The 20817-nt window shown below is 39.0% G+C and overlaps 1 protein-coding gene across 1 annotated transcript in view; it reads right to left on the bottom strand.

Annotated features, from left to right (window-relative positions):
* Positions 1-20817, bottom strand: part of LOC126413183 (short/branched chain specific acyl-CoA dehydrogenase, mitochondrial) — a 63076-nt gene that overhangs the window by 10642 nt on the left and 31617 nt on the right. Inside the window, exons 4-6 of the mRNA XM_050083082.1 lie at positions 15616-15822; positions 10640-10810; positions 10418-10543 (exon numbers count right to left, since the gene is read on the bottom strand). Coding sequence (XP_049939039.1) covers positions 10418-10543; positions 10640-10810; positions 15616-15822 — 504 coding nt within the window. The remainder of the gene's footprint in view (positions 1-10417; positions 10544-10639; positions 10811-15615; positions 15823-20817) is intronic.

Genomic DNA, 20817 nt, shown 5'->3' with positions numbered 1-20817 from the left:
GATTTTGGGTGAGGGGAGTTCAACATCATGGTCATCAGCACCCAGCAGTTTATAATCCATTCAAGTCTGCCTCCCTTTGCCACCGATTTAGGGATGAAGCCTGACAGTTCACTAAACGGTACCACTCTTTTAACAATGGAATTACTATCAGCGAGGATGGAGAGCAGATATCTCCATCGAGACTGACTGCTGCCCTGATATCAGCATATAAGATACATGTTACCAAAATACGCTGAACTGAAAAATGGCACAGCGTAAACCTCACAGAATGATGGATCTCCCGCCAGAGGAGGAAGCCATGTGTTAAAGAGCTATGTCCGATGCTCAGCCTGGTAAGCAGAACCTCCTTCCAGCAGTGACACTGAAATGAAGTTTGCCATGCCTGCGTGGTCAATTTGAGCTGTTGTAGTTTGTTTCGTCACCTTCAATCACTTTGTCGGCCATGACGTTTCCCTTATCCTGATGTGGTCAGTTATCCAGCAAAAGATCACATCCTTGCCACGGTATTGGAGCTGCTGTAAGGAGTTCATGGATGAGCTGAATCAACTGATCTACTGTATACATCTGGTGAAGTGCTTGTAGCGCACTAAGCAAGTCAGAACAGACCAAAAACCTTGTATGGTGAGGTCTGTGAATCCTATCCAGTGCCATCATAATGCCATACAACTCCTCATCGTTATTTGTAAATTGCTCCAGAAGGTACACTTTGAAAACGACCAAGGAAAACAGCGGAACAATCGAGGACATTCTCTTGCAGGGATCCGTCTGTATAAACAATGATAAAACTGAGGTACGTACTTAAAGTGGAAGGAAACAAAGTTGTAAAAATGTAACCTGAAGTACAAATTTTCTCGTACTGCGTCAAACTTAAAATCACCTTGGGCCTCTCAAGATACCAAGGCAGCAATGCGTTTCATCCCTGGCTGTGTATTCAGAGCTCTGATAGATCCAATTCTTGAGACAGTCAGTTGCATGTATCCTGAATGGCTTGATCGCATGGGGCCAGTTCCTGAACAGCTATTCAAAGTTGGGTTGGACCACTGCACTAAATGCCAATGACTAGGGTGACGCTAAGATTTTCAGAACCTGTCAAGCCAAAACGGTATGTCGTCAAACCAGAGTAGTGGTGGTGGCGGTTCACCAACCTCTGAACTGGGCTGCTCCGAAAGGCTCCAGTCGATATGCGAATGCCCTCATGGTGGACAGAGTCTAACATCTTGAGATACGAAATACGGGCTGATTCTTTGACTATGCTGCCATCATCTAAATGTGATCAACACATGCCCTACAACACTGCAGGAAAAGGTATCTGTCAGCTCCTCATGCTTTTCTCCTAAAGCATTTTAAAATATCCAATGACTGGCAGACCTTTAATCATAGATCTTCCATGTGTGGGAGGCAAGTTAATTTCTAGTCAAATAATAAACCCAAAAGGTGCACAGTTTCCTGAAAATGTGAAAGATTGTCCCCATTATGTGCACTGGTTGGTTAAAGTTTCGATGAACACCGTTAAAATTGACACATATAGTCTTTTCTAGTGGGCACCGAAAACCAGTTGTCTTGGCACAGGTTTCCAGCCTCCTGATGGTCAGCTGTAGCTGCCTCGTCATCACTGTATCATCACTGTAAGATCAGAGGAAGAGTAGAAGACTGTGAAGTCATCTGCAAACAAAGAGCATTTGACAGGGCTCTTGACTGCAGAGAAAATGCCACTGATAGCAATGGCACACAATGCGACACTGATTACACTGCCATGGGGGAACCCCATGTCTTGAACACAGCAGTCAGACAAGGCATCACAGCGCCAGTACACGAGGAAGGATTGGATTGGATAAGAAACGGCAGATGTCCATGAAGTTGGTGAAGAATGTTGTACCTCCAAGTAGTGGTATACACTTTTTCGAGGTAAAAACCACGCAAACCAAATGGTTTCAGCATAATAAGGGCTCCTGTATTGTTGTCTCCAATAGAATTAAGCTGTCAAGGGTGGAACAGTAGTGCCTGAATCAGCACTGGGGCTGCTCAGGTGGCTTCTGGATTCAAGCAGCCAGACGAGGTGGCAGTTGACCATGCGTTTAAGAGCCTGGTAAGGGTTACACTCCTGTAACTTTTAGGAGCGCTATGGTCCTTGCCTGCTTTCCATAATGGAATTAATATTTCCTCCTAAGTTGTGGGATACTGTCCATCAAACCAGATCTGATTAAAACAAGAGAGGAGCTGTCCTTTTGCTTCAGGCACAGATGATGGGTCATGGCATAATGAATCTCATCAGGCCCTGGAGCAATGTCTTTGGCCGTGGACAGAGCAGATTCCAGTTCCCACATGAAGAATGGAAGGACTACCTCATTATGTGAAAAAAAGTGGGGCTTCCTCATCTCCCCAGTCGTATGGAACACCTGAAACACAGGAGCTTGTCTAGATGAGACAGTGACTGTAAGAAAGTGTTCAGTTAAAACCTGAGCCATGTCTTTAGGCACATCCACCAAGATCCCATTTCTTGAGAAGGCCGTAAAGGGATGTGTACTGCCCTCGCCTGTAATCCACCTTATTGATTTCCAAACTTGCGCAATGGAAGTGGACCGATTAATGAAAGTTGTGAATTCCTTCCAGGAGTTCCTCTTCCATTCTTTTATCACTCACCTTGCATGTGCTCCCGCAGATCTGAAGGCATGAAGGTTTTCTGTAGTTGGATGGTGTTTGAAGTTCTGTAGAGCTGTTCGTCTTTCTCTGATTGCCAATTAACAGTTGTCATTCCACCAAGGTATAGGCCATCATCTGAGATGGTTGCTAGACTGGGGGATGGGCTCTGCGGCTGCCCATTGAATCTCACAAGTGATATAGGCCACCATATCCTGTGCACAACCCTTTTGTCCAGAAATAGCCTGTTGATTGTACAGCAACCAATTTGCTCTTTGAATCATCCATCTTTGTGGTCTCCTGTCAACCACTGTCAGAGTCAACAGATGGATCCACACTGGGATGTAATCTGAAGTCATTTCCCACTGAACCAAGTCTGCAATAGCTGAGGAGAAAAAACATAACTCAACGACTGAAAACGACCCAATAGCTGTGGAAAGGTGTAATCATCTGGCCCAAGTTCAAAAGGTAGATATTCTCATAATGGACAAGTCACTCAATAATTTGCCCCTGGGGCAAGTGATAGCTGAGCCCCACACCACATTGTGTGCACTGAAGTTCCCCACATGGAGGAATGGGTGTGGGAGTGCCTGGAGATCTGCCAGAGCGTCTGCATCCAAAGAATCATGAGCTAGAAGACATAAAGAACAAACTGTGATGTTACATTGTGCTACAACTTTTATGGCAACTGCTTGTATAGCCATGGTAAGAGGGCAGGAGAGGAGTTGCATCTGTCATCAATAAAAACAGCCATTCCACCTTTAGCCCTGCCTCCAGTAATATCGTCCTCCCTGTAAGGGTGGTAATCCTTTAATGCATGTGTATCGGTGACTTTTAAATAAGTTTCTTGTAAGCAGGACATGTAATTCTTCCAAATGTGATTGGTATCCATTTAAATTCAACTGCAACACAAAAGTCCCTATGGGAGCCATTGATTAGTGATGGTTAGTCTTGTCTTTCTCCCTCGGCGAAGGTGATTCACCCAGGAGGCCAGAGGGAGTGTTAGCCGGTGCCCTGTTCTCTGGTTCTTCCAATTGGAAATCCATATCGTCACGAGTAGTATCCATCTGAGGAGGAAGCTCACCATTCTGAAAATTTAACTGCCACTTTCTTCAAATTTGAACTACTTTTTGAAGGATGTTTTTCCTTACTTATGGGAGGAGTTGGTTGCTTGGGTTGAGGGGACAGCTTAGTAGACTTCCGATGATGGTGGGTAGCAGTATTTGGCTTAGGTTGTAAGCCAATCACTGGCAGCTTCTGAATGATTTCTGGTTCAACTGTAGCACTTCCCCATGGAAACACCGATAAGTGCATGTGCTCGTAGTTGAATTTGTGGTCCCAGTTTGTATGGAGGGATCACAGTTAGCGACTGGCTTCTTAAGGATACAGGTTACTTATAAATGGTGGAAAAATCAAAATGTTTTTGACTTTATATACATTATAGGGTTTCAAATGATAAACGACCTATATATACCAAATTTTAAAGTTACAGTCATGTATGCCGCCACGCCCCCTTTATTTCTGTTACAGAAAACAGTATTATTTCGAAAGGAACCATGAACTTACTGTTTCCAGCCATTATATGTATGATTCATTATATGTTGATAAGAGTGCAGGTTTCTAATGTCTGTAAATGATTATCTTTGCTAGTATTTACTTTCTGTTTCACTGAAGCAGTTTGTTCACATGTTACTGAATGTTTGTTGCCCCTACATATATTTGTGGAAGTTCATATCCTTTAGTGTGCAATAAATACGTACTTTGCTATGCACCAAGAAATTCAATAAAATGAAATTCCGTGGTAACCAGGTCACAAACAAATCAAGCAACACTGTTGAAAGTAACCTATGTATCAGTTCTTCAGGGAAGAAACTCCCTCATGGCACACTTCCTGGTGATTCAAATTTTTGTGTTCACAATTACGCTTTTTGTAGCGGATTTGTCGTTGTTGTTGTTGGCATCTTATCTTCTTTGATAAAGGAAGTGGCAAAATGTAAACAATGTGATAATGTAGGATGTCTGGAAATAACTAAACAACAAAGTAGGAGCAAGGGTTTAGCATCAAAATTAGTTGTTCTGTGTAGATCCTGCAATAAATCTACCTCGAAAATGACTTCAAACATTGTGAATTTGAAGTTAGTGTATGCAATGTGTGCAATAGGAAAAGGAAAAAAAGGCTGCTCAAACATTTTGTGGTTTGATGGAGCTTCTTCTTCTTCTTCTTCTTCTTCCTCCTCCTCCTCCTCCTCCTCCTCCCAGTAAATTCAGCAAGTCATAAAAATAATTTTAGGTGCCTTGACGGTTGTGTCTAAAGCCTCTATGAAACTTGCATTAGAAGAAACTGTAAATATCAGTGGAACCAGGGACATTGCTGTTGCACTTGATGGGACATGGCAACATCAAGGACATCGCTCCTTGAATGATGTAGGTGTTACTTCTCTGGAGAATGGAAAAGTTCCTATGTTGAGTGCTTATCTAAGTACTGCCCCACCTGCCATGGTAACACTGAAGGACATATTGAACATCAGTTTTCTAAGAATTATGATGGCTACAGTGGAGGCATGGAGTGTGATGGAGCTCTTCAAATATTTCAGAGGTTGGTACCCGGAACGTTAGATATACGAAGTACTTAGGTGATGGGGACTCTAAAGCTTTCAACAAAATTAATGAGTTCACTGTGTATGGTGATACCTTGGTAACAAAACTGGAGTGTTGTGGACATGTGCAAAAGAGGATGGGTGCTAGATTGAGGAAACTACAAAGAGAAATGAAAGGAAAGTTGCTATCTGATGGAAAATCTCTTTCTGGCCAAGGCAGATCGACAGAAACTGAAATAGACCTCCTTCAGAGTTATTATGGACTGGCCATTAGATGAACTGCACCTCTCAATGATGTTACAGCAATGAGGAAAGCTGTATGACCCACCTACTTTCGTAAGTTTTCCACATATGACCACCTTGTCCATGGACTTTGCCCTAAAGGAGCAGATTCTTGGTGTGGTTACCAAAAAGCAAAAGAAAGTGGTCAAATGTACCATCATAAGGATTCTCTTCCTGAGCCTGTTATGAATGAAATAAAACCAATTTTTATAGACCTGAGTGACCCCGTTTTGCTTCATGGGGGGCACTCAGAACACAAATGAGAGTTTCAGCCATTGCATGCGGGAAAGATTACCCAAGAATGTTTTTGTAGGACAAAATACATTTAAATTTCGTATACTAGATGCGGTGATATGTTTCAATGATAGAGTGAAGTCCTGAGAAATTTAGGCATAAAACGTGGCTCTAATATGGAAGATCAGTTGCTTGCATGTGACAGACAACAGGTTCATGAAGCTGAAAGATTCGCTCTTTAAGTTACCAAAGAAGCAAGAAGAGCTAAAAGGAATACCAAGAAGAAGCTTGAAGATAAAGAAATGCTACAGGATGAAGACTATGCTTCAGGAATGTTCTGAGGCACAGTTTAGTTTTCCTAAAGTTTATAAAGTATTGCTCTAATTTTTTTCTGTAACTTGCAATAGTCCATATCTATGTAGTAGACCTAAGCTTTATTGCAGAATCAGCTAAATTATAGAAAAAAATAACATTTTCATTAGGAAATAAATTATAAAAACTAAAATGTAAGATGTGATATTTTTTATCCTTGTAATAATAATAATAGGTGGAATTAAATAGGTCTAGTGCCACAGCCATCGTGTCATGCATATCTGGTAAAAATTTGGTCTCCTTCAAGTGTATAACATTGGATTAAATGGTACCTCAAATTGAGGAAGCATTTTGGGGAAAAAAATGCATCAATTTCTTTGTAATTTTCTTTAATAACTCTAAGCAGGTTCAAAAATATCCAAAATACTTCTAATTTGTTTAGAAAGTGTGCTGCATTACCTGATATCAACAAAAAATCTGTATGACGTATACATTACAAACAGTGCCTGAAAGAAATAGGTGTTGATTTTTATATAATATTGAGCCGGAAAAGTACCCTGTATCCTTAAGGGCTGATGAAAATAAGTAGCAAAAACCAGAGGTTGCATAGCTTTTAAATATTTTTTAGTTTCATCATAGGGTATGCGTCTCTTTACTTTCAGCTCCTGAATTTTCCTTTTCCTCATTGTAAACCTAACTCTTTCTGCTCCATAGTGGGTGATCCCCGGAGCAATTTATACATTTTGGAGAATTGCCCAATTTGTGAGCTGTGCCTCCACAATTTCCACATTTAGCCCTCCCATTACATACCATAGTGGTATAGCTAAATCTCCGACACTTTGAGCACCACATTGGGTTAGGAACATATGGGTGAACCTCAAGTTGGATATAGCCTGCAGGGATATGTTCAGGTAATTCTGGAGTGCTGAAAGTTAGATTTTTACAATGTGCCATCTACACTCTTCATATAGTTCTGCGCTTCCGTGACATCCATATTTCTCCATTCTTCACTTAACTCCACAGGGTCCATCTCCATTATATTGGAGCAGGTAACCCCGCCTTTATAAAAGTTAATGCTGTTATGCAACTCAGCTTAGACTATGTTGTCACTTAAGGCCTTACATCCCAGAAGCTTAGACACCTGGTTTGAATTACCAGTTTCAACTAGAAGTGTTCCATTATGAAGTCATTTGAGAATTTTTATGGACCCAGCAATACCATCCAATGCCTTGTGAATATAGAAAAGGGGGAGGCCTTCTCAAAGGTTCCTCCTTTTCTCTTTATTGCAATGAAAGTGTTGTGGCATACCAGTGCCCTGTTACTATGATTCTGAGATTTCTTCGTGGAAGGATTGACCAACCGAGCTCTCTTTGATGGGTGTAGGTACTACCTGACTACACCCGTCCTGTCGTGAGTAGCTGTTTGATGAGACCTTTCCATAGGGATCCCATGAAATGCCAGGAAAACAAACTTCAAGCCAGGCAGAGTCCTGCACGCCTGAGGAAGCCTTGTACAACTGGGGAGCAGCAGACGCTCCAGAGGTTGCCTGCCAGATACTTGTTTCACCTCAACAGCCATTCACCTCATCAGCACATAGCATACTTTGAGGATGAGTGTTTTTCCCCCACGGCTGCTATTGCACAGCTATCGAGCTTGGCCCCTATGGTGATGGAGATGCTCGTTTTCTCACTTTAAAGGGAACCAGCAGTGGTTAAGCCATCTTGACCATGTCAACACATTTATACAGTTTTTCATGTGCACACTAATATTCCACATTAACCACAATCTATGCTAACGCAAAATGCACTATACCTTAAACCAGAATTGAACTAGAATATCAGTAGCATTATACAAGTAAGGACATACTAATAATTCTCCACAACATAAATGTCAGGAAGACTGCTGTGAACTTGCCAAATTTTCGCAATGTGACAGTGATGTAAAACATGCAGACTACTCACATGACGTGTGCTGCAGCTGTTACGCAACAATTTTACTAACATGATCTCCATAGTTAAATTTCATAACCAGTTTGATTATGTAGTTGTAGGAAAAAACATAGTGAAATATGTCACATGACATCATGAAAAGACACTTTTTTTTTAAAGTTTTTAGTGTTGTTTGGACTTTATCTCACTCCAAGGCCTCAAGGCATTCCCCAGAGAGTACTAAAAAACTGTAGAATGTAATAAAAAATATTACATTTAATCTGAGTATAATCAGAATATGGGCACATTTTCAATGCACCTCCACACTGTCATTGTTTTTTAGCACCATACAGGCTCGCATTGCAAACCCAAATATAGTTTCTAGATGGTTTTGAACACGGTCTTCCTAATTGCAGTAGGCTCTTTCTTTGTAACACTGGGCCAAAAACAGGCATTTTCAGAACAATCATCAACTTTGTTTAAACTGGAAAGCAGCAGGAGAATGAAACTTCATATTTGAAGACCTAGTATTAGTAAGTTATAATGTGCAATGTTTCAGGTTTATTCAGCAGTTACTGTCTGAGATATAAAAAGTTTGATTTAACATTTTTTTGAGGATTTCATCAAAATCCATGATGGGCTTGTAGGAACCTCTAAACTGCTTGACATGTAATGACCTGTTCAACACTTTGAAACAGGCTACTTGATACCCATTTTAATATTAATCTAATCACTCCCTTTTCCAACACTCACTTCATGACTGATTTTTGGACTGGAAACTATAAAATATCAATAAAAGTGACACAATAATTGTCAATTTTCTTGAAAAATCTTTTGTCACTGAATCTGTAATACGAATTGTGGCACTGGATACAGCTTTGCCACTAATAACTAACAGACCCATTTATAACACTACTTCCTCTACAGGCAGATGAGTTACCAGGCCAAAAATGTGAGCTATTGATGTCACTTTACTTTTCTAACTTTGCAGTGTTCTGACTCTTCCTCTAAGCCTACACAGCCTCTGGCTTCGCATACAAGTAATATTATGTATGGATCTGTAAGCTTTCCCATTAGTATGTATACTCCATACATTCTCAAAATATATTAAAAGGTTGTCTCAACAAAAATAATTATACAGAGTCCATGCATTGCTTCCAATATTCACTGTGCACAAATGAACATTCATCTGGCGAGTCACTCATTGAATGAGGAATTACAGTGTAGATGTACCCCACCATACAGTGGCTTGCAGAATATCTACGCAGATGTAGATGTACCAATGGCCTTGCCGCCGTGGTAACACTAGTTCCCATCAGATCAATGAAGTTAAGCACTGTCGGGCTAGGCAAGCACTTGAATGGGTGACCATCCGGTCTGCCAAGCACTGTTGGCACATGGGCTGCACTCAGCCCTTGTGAGACAAACTGAGGAGCTCCTCGATTGAGAAGTAGCGGCCCCAGTCCCATAAACTGATATATGGCCAGGAGAGTGGTGTGCTGACCACATGCCCCTCCATATCCCCATCCAGTGATTCCTATGGGCCGAGGATGATATGGCAGCTGGTCGGTACCACAGGGCCTTCATGGCCTGTTCGGGTGGAGCTTGCATCAATCACCACCAATGAAACTGTGGTGTCACTGCCAGACACCACACTTGCTAGGTGGTGGCCTTTAAATCGGCCGCGGTCCGTTAGTATACGTCGGACCCGCGTGTCGCCACTATCAGTGATTGCAGACCGAGCGCCGCCACACGGCAGGTCTAGAGAGACTTCCTAGCACTCGCCCAGTTGTACAACCGACTTTGCTAGCGATGGTTCACTGACAAAATACGTTCTCATTTGCCGAGACGATAGTTAGCATAGCCTTCAGCTACGTCATTTGCTATGACCTAGCAAGGCGCCATTATCAGTTGCTATTGATATTGTGAAGAATGTATAGACAAGAGCTACATTCAACATTGATGGATTAAAGTTAAGTATTCCACCAGTTACCACCTCTTTCTCTAAGTTCTAATATCCTTGTCCTGTTCCAGACCTCACGCCAGCCTGCGTGAGCTAAACGCGTGCCTTTCGGCTTCCTCTATTCATATGGGTTGGCTCTTCTGCCAATCTTCAACAGAAACTACCTCCATTACCCTCCCCAAAACATAGATAACTGGTTGGACAAGTCTATTTTATTTCTGTTTGTAAAGTGTATACAAGTGGAAACTGCACAGGTATGTTGTGTGGCAACCAGCAACCACCCTCCCCCCCTTTCCAATTGTAAACTTGTGTTATTTGAGCTGAAGTGTTAGTTCATGAAGAAACCGCGTATTTAAAACAGTTCACACTACGGATAATCCAACTTCAAATACAAATTTACTCTGATGGCAAAAGGCCAGTTTAAAAGAAGAAGAAAAAGAACAACTAACATCCAACACACTTACTCTAACATTGTCAAAGTGTACCATACAAGTTCCAGATGCCCTGATTCCAAGTTTACTCTCTTTCTTTCCAACTGTTAAGCCAGGCGTATCTCCGTCAACAGCGAAACAAGTTATTCCTTTGTATCCCTGTGGAATAAATAAAGAAATAGATAAAAGTGAACTAGTCAGTGCTCATACAAATTCACTATTTTCAAAAGTAAAAACTGCTCTAAGAATACTTACAGCTTCAGGTTTCGCATTCGCCATCAAGATGAAGAATTTTGCAACATCAGAATTAGATATCCACATTTTTGTGCCATTTATTACATAATCTGACCCATCTTTCTTGGCTACTGTTTTCAGGGAGAAGGCATCTGAACCTGACTGTGGCTCCGATAAACAAAAACTACCAACCTGTTAAAAAAAGAATTGCTGAACTGCATCAAGCCATGCCAATAACAGAGAACATGGTATACTGAATAAAAGAACACAAACATTTTGAAATGTGGATTACTTCAAATGTGCTGATTTTATGGACAGTTATCTGAGTCGTGTGTAATATTTCAACCATACAGTAATAAAAATAAGATTTAAACATTCCTGTATTGTTTTACTTTGCAATTAAACAGACTGTTATATACTTTATTAGCTAGAAACTTATTGAAGCATAGCTATTAATTAGTGGCTTACACTTATACTGAAGCACATTTAAAATACACACTTAAACAACAGCACAAATTCTTTGGCCTATTATAACACTGAAAATTCAAAAATTTAAAGAACTTAGAAAAACTGAGAACACGCAGTTACTCAGCTATTGATTAATCTTTAGCATACTTAATCATACAATGTATGGCATACAGTAGGTAAAAAGAGTTGCATGGTTTCCTTGCCTCTTTCCTAAACTTACAATTTTTTTAGCTATCCTGGGTTTCATGACTCAGGGTTCAAGATGACTGACTTTTTCAAGTAATCCTTGACCCATGGCTAATTTACTTTAAACACAAGTATAATGCTGATACCATACTGTGGCAATTGGAGGGGCAGTAAAAAAATGAGAACTCAAGCTGCCCAAGGAGAGACGAACAGAGGCTTTTAGAGGGCTGGCAGCCTATGTCCTTGTTCTGTGCTCCAGCAAAAGCAGATCTGACTTAATGGTCACAGGGATCACCAATACTTTATGTGTTGTGAGGGTTGTATTCTAAGTCATACACTGGGAATAGTCTCTTCATTCAAAATAAAAAAAGAAAGAAAACAATGAACAAAATGAAAAGCAGAATAAATAAAGCATATGTTAATGGTTACAGTGCCATTGTTTGTTGAGGTTGGCAATGTCAAATGTGGTAGTTCAGGCCCGACCTTTACCAGTATCTTAAGCAACCAAATTTCAGAACATCCATTACCTGAAACTGCAATGAAGAATTATCAGCAAAATAAATAAACACAGAATAATACAGTAAACAGGAGCAACATGCGACTGCTCTCAGTCATACCACCAGTGGTAGGACCCGTGGTCAAATACAAAGGGGTAAGTCTGCAAAGTGATCAAAGTGTAACAGACAGATAAAAAGGAATTTAATAAGATTGAAGTGAAATGTTCTACTTCTTTGACAGAATTCTGTTGAATACAGATACTGCAGTGTCATCTCACATGGCCCATCTTGAGTAGTATTCATTAAATACATTTGAAGACACTCAGATCAAGTTATAACTAGTGAATTTACTCAATATTACACATTCTACTAGGCCTTTCCTTTATCATATTTAATCGATATTATGGTATCACATAATTAATCTCTTAACTGAGTAAAGATTGGGAGAATATACAGAACACGTATCTTACAAAATGACAATGACAAAACTGAGAGTCCCCATATCTCTAATGGACTATTAAATGAAGACTCCGTGATCTCCTCTCCCCTCCACCCCACCCCACCAGTCAGCAAGTGTGAGGCTGGGTGGCAGCAGCTCCACATTCTTCTCTCTTGTCTGCCTTCTGCTTCAGCTCATAGTATGAAGAACAATACACATCCTCCATTATTTATTAAAAATAGTCCTTCCTCTGTAATTTCTGCTTTCTAATGCTCCCTCCATTATTCTTTTCAAAAGACCATAATGTCAGAGTATATGGTCTATCAGCAGAACCCTTCTTCTTTGGTGTTTCATGAAGCATCTTTTCTCTCTTACTCTAATGGAAACTTCCTCTTCCGTGATCATTTCTCTCCAACTGATATTCAGCACTCTTCTGTAGCACCATGTTTCAAATGCAGTAAATCTCCTCTCCTCTCTCACTCCTATTGTCCAAGTTTTGCTGCCATATGTTGCAATGCTGGTCTTCACCATTTTTTGCTTCACATCAAGGCTTGTATTCTTTGTAGTGAATACATGTTTCTTCTTATTAAAAGCATTCTTGCTCTGGGCAATTCTGCATACTACCTTCTTGTAGCTTCTTCCATCACACATGATTTTACTTTTCAGGTAATTAAACTCATTTACTTCCTGCACTGTTTCATTTGCAACTTTACTGCAGTCTTGCTTTCTTTATTTCTACTGCACACTATAACTTTTGTTTTGTACGTTTTTACTGTCATATGGAATTCCTCCTCCATTATTCTATCCACTATGTTCAGGATTTTTTGCACGTCTCCTTAACATTCTACACTTAGTGATACATCAGCAGCAAGTCTCAGCATATCTACCTTAGCTCCATCAATTATGACTCCTATGTTTACTCCTCTCACCCCGTCAATTGCCGTCTGTATGTACAGATTTAACAAGTATAGGGATAGGTAGCAACCCTGCCATAAACACTGTTTAATGCTCTCCGATTCTTCTTTATTTCCACAGCAAACTACTCTGATTGGTAGGTGTCATCTTCTCTCCCTACAGCTGATTCTTGATTGGCAAAGGATATTGCACAAGGATATTGCACAATACACATTGTCAAATGCTTCTCAAAATCTGCAAATACTAAGACTGTACTCTTGTCCTCCTTTAACTGTTTTTCTATCACTTCCCTCAGTACCAATATCACACCTTCTAAAACCATTCTAGTCTTCCGACAATAGTCCTATTTGTTTTTCCATTCTTCTGACAATAATTTTCATGACTGTTCAATACATGGCACATCAGGCTCAATGTTTGGTGTTACTCACATGTCATTGCATCTGGCATTTTAGGTAATGCATGTAACAAAGTCTTCTGGTAACTCTCCAGACCTGTGAATATCACATAACAGTCATAAAGTGCCATTTTCATCTATCACTCAACTTTTTAAATAGTTCTCCTTGTATGCCATCAGCTCCTGGAGCCTTCCTTCCTCATAAGTCATGTAGTACTTTCTCATACTCTTCTTTGATAATATGAGCCCTCATCCAGCTTTACTACTTCTTCCTTTTTGACGGTCAGATTGCTGCTGTTTCCTCTGTATCCCTGTTCTAGGTATTCCTTCCATTGTTTCACTATAATTTTTTTGTCCCATCTTTTCCATAATGCTAATTGTTTTCACCTTTCTTATTCCAAAGAACTATTTTATATCCTTTATGCCACATCAATTTGTCCTGCCGGCGTGTTCATAAATTTCCTCTGAATGCTGTTCTTTATCTTGTTTTGTCCTCTTATTAATCTTGTTCCTTAAGGTCTTGTTCATTACTTCTCCATCCTCTGGGTTTTCATACGGTCTTCTTTCCTTTATCATATTTACGACTTCCTGACTTACCCATTCTTTCCTAGTCTCCTTTTTGTTATTTCCTAATAACACTTCTGACGAGTTTAAAATGAATTTCTTTATTGTAATCCATTTCTGTTCTACCCTCTTGTGTTATCTAGTATCCTCATTGGTACTATTTGTTTGTGTCATGTACTGATTTTGGGTAGACTCATCTTTAAACTTAGATATCTCCCAGTTTTCTCTTTTTCACCTTTAATCTTTTGAACTTTAGTTCACAGTGCATTATAACTAGTTTGTGATCGCTGTTGACATCAGCTTCAGGGTACATTGTGCTGTCCTTCACCTGATTCTTGAATCTTTCTGTTGCCAGTATGTTGTCTATTTGTGCCCTTCTGACATCTGCTGGGGCTGTCCATGCATATCTCCTTCTTGGACGATGCTGTAATTTTCATATTATGTCATGCGCATAAACTCTACAAATCACTCTCCTCTTCATTTATTTATCCCAATTCGTATTTACGAAGCGTATTTCCTTCTGTTCCTTCTCCTATTGCTGCATTACAATCTTCACATAAAATAGTTTTCTTTGCCCTTTATTTTCTCTAACAACTCACTTAGCTCCTCATAACATTTTTTCCACCACTTCATCTTCCTCTTCTGTTGCTGGCACATAGACTTTAACTATCACATTTTCCTTTGGCATAATTTCAATTCTTACTACAATTAGTCATTCACTGTATTTGCAAAAATCCCTTTATTCTGTTTCCCAGTGTCTTATGTATGATTATGCCCACTCCTTCTCTACTGTCTGTTGTATCAGAATGGATTACTCTTATCATTTTCACTCCTGAGGTCTCCAGGTAGTGGCTACCTCATTTCTGCTAAACCTAATATGTCTGAATTTAATTTTTTTAAGGGGAACCATATCTACAAAATGTTATGAAGCCCCCTGGCCTTCAATACAAGATCTGAATTTTTGGACTCTAAAGCTGCAAATGTCTAATAGCCCACTATGTATGGTGTGTCGGAAGGAGCCATGTTAATACATGTCCAGCATAGGATGAAAAAACCTGGCACTGAGTAAGGCACTGGATTTGCACGCAAGAGAAGAGTGTTGATCTCTCTACTCAACCCTCCACATTTGCATGCTAAATCACTTATGCCTAATCCTCAGATGGTTGTCTCAAAAAGGCTATAGTTTATTTCATCCTGATCTCATTCAACTCAAATTTTTAATACATTTCTAATGATAATGAACTTGCCAACGGCATGTTCAAACTTGATATTCCTTCCATCTTTATAATGCGGGTATGATGTGTCATATTCTACAAAGTAAACAATCAAAATAGGTAAAAAAATAAAATAAAATAAAAAATAATAAAAAAATCCAATTTTATCTGGTTAGCAATGTGTTTTGCAATTGTTACTCTACTGCACTAAATCAAAATAATCCTATATAGAACACCACTTTTTTTTTCCTTTTTGCTCCCAGGATACAGCATCATGTATAATATATTGATAACAAATGTCTGTTGATGTTATACTATACCGTGTTTTGTGCCAGCCGTGGTAAGTACTTCTCCTTCTGCTCCTTTGTGCCAATTTTCTTTATAAGTGAATTAACCAATGTGTTATGTATGTCAACCAAGGCAGACACGGAAGGGTCAACTTTTGCCAATTCTTCCACTGCCAGCATAGTTGCAAAAAAGGACAATCCTGATCCACCATATTCGCTTTCTATTTCCATTCCCATTAGCTGGAAAAAAAAGGTCAACAATGAAGGGAATTTTTTTCAAAGTTCCACATATTTATTATAGATTAATGAGTAATTTATTTCTCTCTCGTCATATGCCCAATAATTACACTCATCTGTAAAGGCAAGAACAAGAGCAGGAAGCCATGGAAAGGGATAGGGGCTGGTACAAGTGAAGAATTATAGCTCTGAGTCTCAAATTACAATTAATTTAGTCAGTTCCTTGAGTAACGTACACATAAGAAGGAAGGAGGTGGTGTCATATCCAGCAACGAGGGGCAGTGTACCACATGAAGAACCAGCCAATAGCAATCAATCTGTGAGACTTTTATCTGTACTCTGGGGTAATTGCAGTTCATTTATTTCTAATTTTCATGTTAGTTTTGTTATGGTTTGGCTCATGAACCACTGCAATATTAATCATGAGGCATATAAGCTAGGGTGACAAGTACAACATTAACAACTTTCACATTTCCCCCTGTTATCAAATTGGTGATTTCTTGATGCCTCGTGAAATGTCGTACTAATTAATCCCCTTTTTGGTGTTGTGGTTCAATACATTTTTTCCTCCATGATTTGATCAGTATATCTTTAATAGTTATCTGATCTACCATTCTAATCTTCTCCATTCTTCTGTAAAACCACTCTTTGAAAGCTTTTATTCTCTTCTCGCCTGCACTGTTTATTGTCCACATTCTACTTTCAAATAAGGTTACATTTGAGTCAACTACTCTCGAGGAAGATTTCCTAGCACTTAAATTTATATTTGATGTTAACAAAACTCTTTTTAATGAATGCTTTTCTTGCAATTGTTATTCTGCATTTATATCCTCCCCACTTTGGACATTGTCAGTTATTTTGCTGCCCAAGCAGCAAAACTCCTCTACCACTTTTAGTGTCTCCTTTCCTAATTTAATTCCCTTTGTACTCCCCGATTTCATTTGTATACATTCTATTACCCTTGTTTAAGTTCATCTTATGATCTTGTTTCAAGACACTATCCATTTCTCTAAACTGCTCTTCCAGTCACTTGCAAACTCTAAGAGAATTACAATTTCATCAACAAAATGCACATAGCTTTTTCTTCTCCCTGGGCTATAATTCTTTTTCTAAATTTCTCCTCGATTTCCTTTAAGGGGCTCCGGAAAGGCTCAAAATCATGAAAAGTTCAATTTTTACTTTTTTGCGTTTCCTGAATCTGCAGTCTATTATCTTTTAATAGATATATAATTTATTCAATTCCGAAGACTACAACTATTTTTAATTTTTTTTTTTAAATGTGTTCTACATGGGCGTAACCCACTGTGGCGCTGTTAAACTGCTGTCAACTGGTGTTATTATTAATGTCAGTGTTCATCAGGTACATTTTAGTGATGTGAGATAAAGTATGTGTTGTGTTGTAGCTAACCTGTGATGGTTCAATATATATCGCTGGTGTGATTGTCGATTGTTTCATGTTTATTTACTCTGTCGTTATCTCGAAAATATTCGTAATTAATTCTGTTTCTTGAGTCTCTGTTTTGTTGAAGTATAATAATGAGTAAAAGTAAAGTTATTAGAAATCCTCTGAAGGCTTTTAAGAAAAGGAGAAATGTTGGAAAGCCAAAGGTATGTGTTATTACCGTAAAGAATAAAGACGATAACCAAGTGAGTGAACCTAACTCTCAAGTACACCTGCCCATAGCAGTCAAAGTGGGAAAGAAAATACTTCACAGAAGAAGCTTGGTTCAATGAGTGAAAACTATGAATGTTTTATGGGTGAATCGGATGTGAATGAAATATTTGATATGTCGGTTCTCAAAGGAATTTTTTCAAACTGTGTAAGATGTATTCATTGTAGTGAAGTTGGTCTGGAACTCTCCATAATAAAGCACGTAGGACTTGCTAGTGAAATACAACTGAAATGTGATAAGTGTTCATACATGACCACCTTTTGGAACAGTGTTGCAGTAACTGCAACTGAAGGAAATGGTAGCAAAATCTACGAACACAACAACGAGCGATGCTTGCTTTAGACAAGGAACGCCTTCGGGCTGCAGACAGGGCTGTAAAGAGTCTAGAAATACAAGCAAGAGTAAACAGGAGGAGGAACAAGAGGAAGCTGGAGGAGGAGTTCGCAGAGGATGAAGATAATCCATCCTATGGACCTGGAATGCACTAAAAAGTTAATCCAATCTTTGTCGCTCGATTCCCAAAACTTTTATTTTCTCATACTAATTACATGTTTTCTAAGGATCTTCCAAACATATTTGTTTCAAACTTTCAGTAACTGTTACACAGTACCTTCTGCATAATTTAACACAGCCTTTTTCCAAAAAACTGTATATTTTTGAATATATAAATAAAAAATTGCAAAAAAAGTTGTGAATTTTCATTACAATTGAAAAAAATCATCTTCAATAGCTGAACTAAAATTTTGTAAAATCCCTGTGTTAAGTTGTAGCCCATATTCCAATAAATAATCTGTAAAAAGTTCAACTTCCTACCTCAAATACTTTGTGAGGAAAGATGTAATTTATAAGCGTTATTTTAACATTGCAAGTATAGGGCGTTCCGGAGCCCCTTAATGCTTGTTCAACATACACATTGAATAACATCAGGGATACACTACACTCCTATCTCACTCTATCACTGTTTCCCTTTCATGTCCTGCAGCTCTCGTAACTGCAGTCTGGTTTCCGTACACATTATAGATAACCTTTCACTTGTTTTTTGTCCCTGATACCTTTGAAACGTTTTCCAGTAAATGCTGTCATTACCTTTCTCTAATCTACAAATGCTATAAAGTATGCTCAACTTTCTTCAGTCTTTTCTCCTAGCTTAAACAATAGTGGTGAGTTGTTATTCACAGTTTCATTTTACATTTGAAGTGATGTTCACCAAGAAGGAAAATTATGGGTCAGCTGAACCTCCTGGTACCAGATGCGGGTCATTCCATGACGTTATCTACATCTATGTCTACATCTGTATTCTGCAAACCACCACGAAGTGCATGGCAATGGGTACATTCCGTTGTACCAGTTATTATGGTTTCTTTCCTTTTCAGTCACATATGGAGCATGGCAAGAATGATTGTCTGGCTGCCTCTGTGCATGCTATAATTATTCTAATTTTGTCCTCACGATCCCTATGTGAACAATATGTAGTGGTGGTTGTATATTCCTAGAGTTATCATTTAAAGCCAGTTCTTGAAACTATGTGAGTAGACTTTTTTGAAAAAGTTTACATCTATCTTAAACAGTCTGCCAGTTCAGTTTCTTCAGTATATCTGTGGCGCTCTCCCATGGATCAAACACACCTATCACCATTTGTGCTGTCCTCTGTATATGTTCAATATCCCCTGTTAGTCCTATTTGGTATGGGTTCAACACACTTTGGCAATGTTCTAGAATGGATTGCACGAGTAATTTTTAAACAATCTTCTTTGTAGACTGACTGCACTTCCCCAGTAAACTGAAGTCCACCAACAACTAAGCCTATCCCTACAAAGTATTACACCCAGGTGTTTGTATGAGTTGACTGATTCGAACTATGGCTCGTTGATATTATAGGCATAGGATACTATGTGTTTTTGTTTTGTGAAGTGCACAATTTTACATTTCGGAACATTTAGAGCAAGTTGCCAATCCCTGCACCAAGCTGAAATCTTGTCAAGATCTGACTGAATATTTGTGCAGCTTCTTTCAGATAGTACTTCATTACAGACAACATCATCTGCAAAAAGTCTGAAGTTACTATTAACATGTCCACAAGGTCATTAATATACAATATGAACAGCAAGGGTCCCAACACATTTCCGTGGGGCACACCTGGAGTTACTTCTGCATCTGATGGTGACTCTCCATCCAAGACAACATACTGTGTCCTCTCTACCAAAATGTCCTCAATTAAATAAAATATTACACTTTATACCCCATATGATTGAATGTTTGACAATAAGCAAAGGTGTAGTACTGAGTCAAATGCTTTTCAGAAATCAAGAATTTATGTGACTACCTTGATCCAAAGCTTTCAGTATGTTGTGAGAAAAGTGCAAGTTGTGTTTCACATGATAAACATTTTCGAAAACCATGCTGGCTGGCACTGAAGAGGTCATTCTGTTCAAGATATCTCATTATGTTTGAGCTCAGAATATGTTGTAAGATTCAATTTATCAAGGATATTGGATGGTACTTTCGTGGATCACTTCTACCACGCTTCTTGTAGACGAGTGTGACGTGCACTTTTTTCCAAGAACTGGGAATGGTTTTTTGTTAATGGATCTACGATAGATTATAGTTAGAACAGGGGTTAACTCAGCTGAAAATTCAGTACAGAATCAGATAGGGATTCTGTCAGGCCCTAGAGCTCCTTTAAATTTTAACGATTTCAGCTTTTTCTTGACACAACTGACATTAATACTTATTTCACTCATCTTTTCAGTGGTACAAGAATTAAATTGGGGGAAAATCTCCTGCGTAAAAGGAAATGTGAAAACAGAGTTAAGCATTTCAGCTTTGCTACCCTAAATTTCAGTTACTGTCCCATTTGCTAGAGAATGACACTAACGTTGGTGCCACTAACAGCTTTTATCTATGATCAGAATTCCTTTGGTTTTTGTGAAGGATCATTTGACAGTATTCTGCTATGGTAGTCACTGAAGGCATCATGCATCGCTACCCTCACAAGTCACACAAACTTCATTCAGCATCTCTCCATGTAAAGCCCTATGCTTTGTTTTACATCTATTATTCAGTAATCTTTGTTTCTTTAGAAGTTTCTTTACAGTGACTATACCATAGGGTTCCCTACCATTAGGAACTTGTCTACTGGGTACATATCTATCAGTGCAGCTATTCTTTCAAACTTGAGCCATCATGCTCCTACCCTGGGATGAAGTTTGATGTTCCTCACTGAGATACGAAACTACTGAGTTTTTTTACCTGATTTACTGAACATATATCTCTTTTTGCTTGTTTTTGTTGACCTTTGTACTTTGGTAATCATTGTTGCCACAAC

This window comes from Schistocerca serialis, chromosome 1, assembly GCF_023864345.2.
Source record: "Schistocerca serialis cubense isolate TAMUIC-IGC-003099 chromosome 1, iqSchSeri2.2, whole genome shotgun sequence".
Classification (NCBI taxonomy): domain Eukaryota; kingdom Metazoa; phylum Arthropoda; class Insecta; order Orthoptera; family Acrididae; genus Schistocerca; species Schistocerca serialis.
This window is presented reverse-complemented; position numbering and strand designations above follow the sequence as displayed.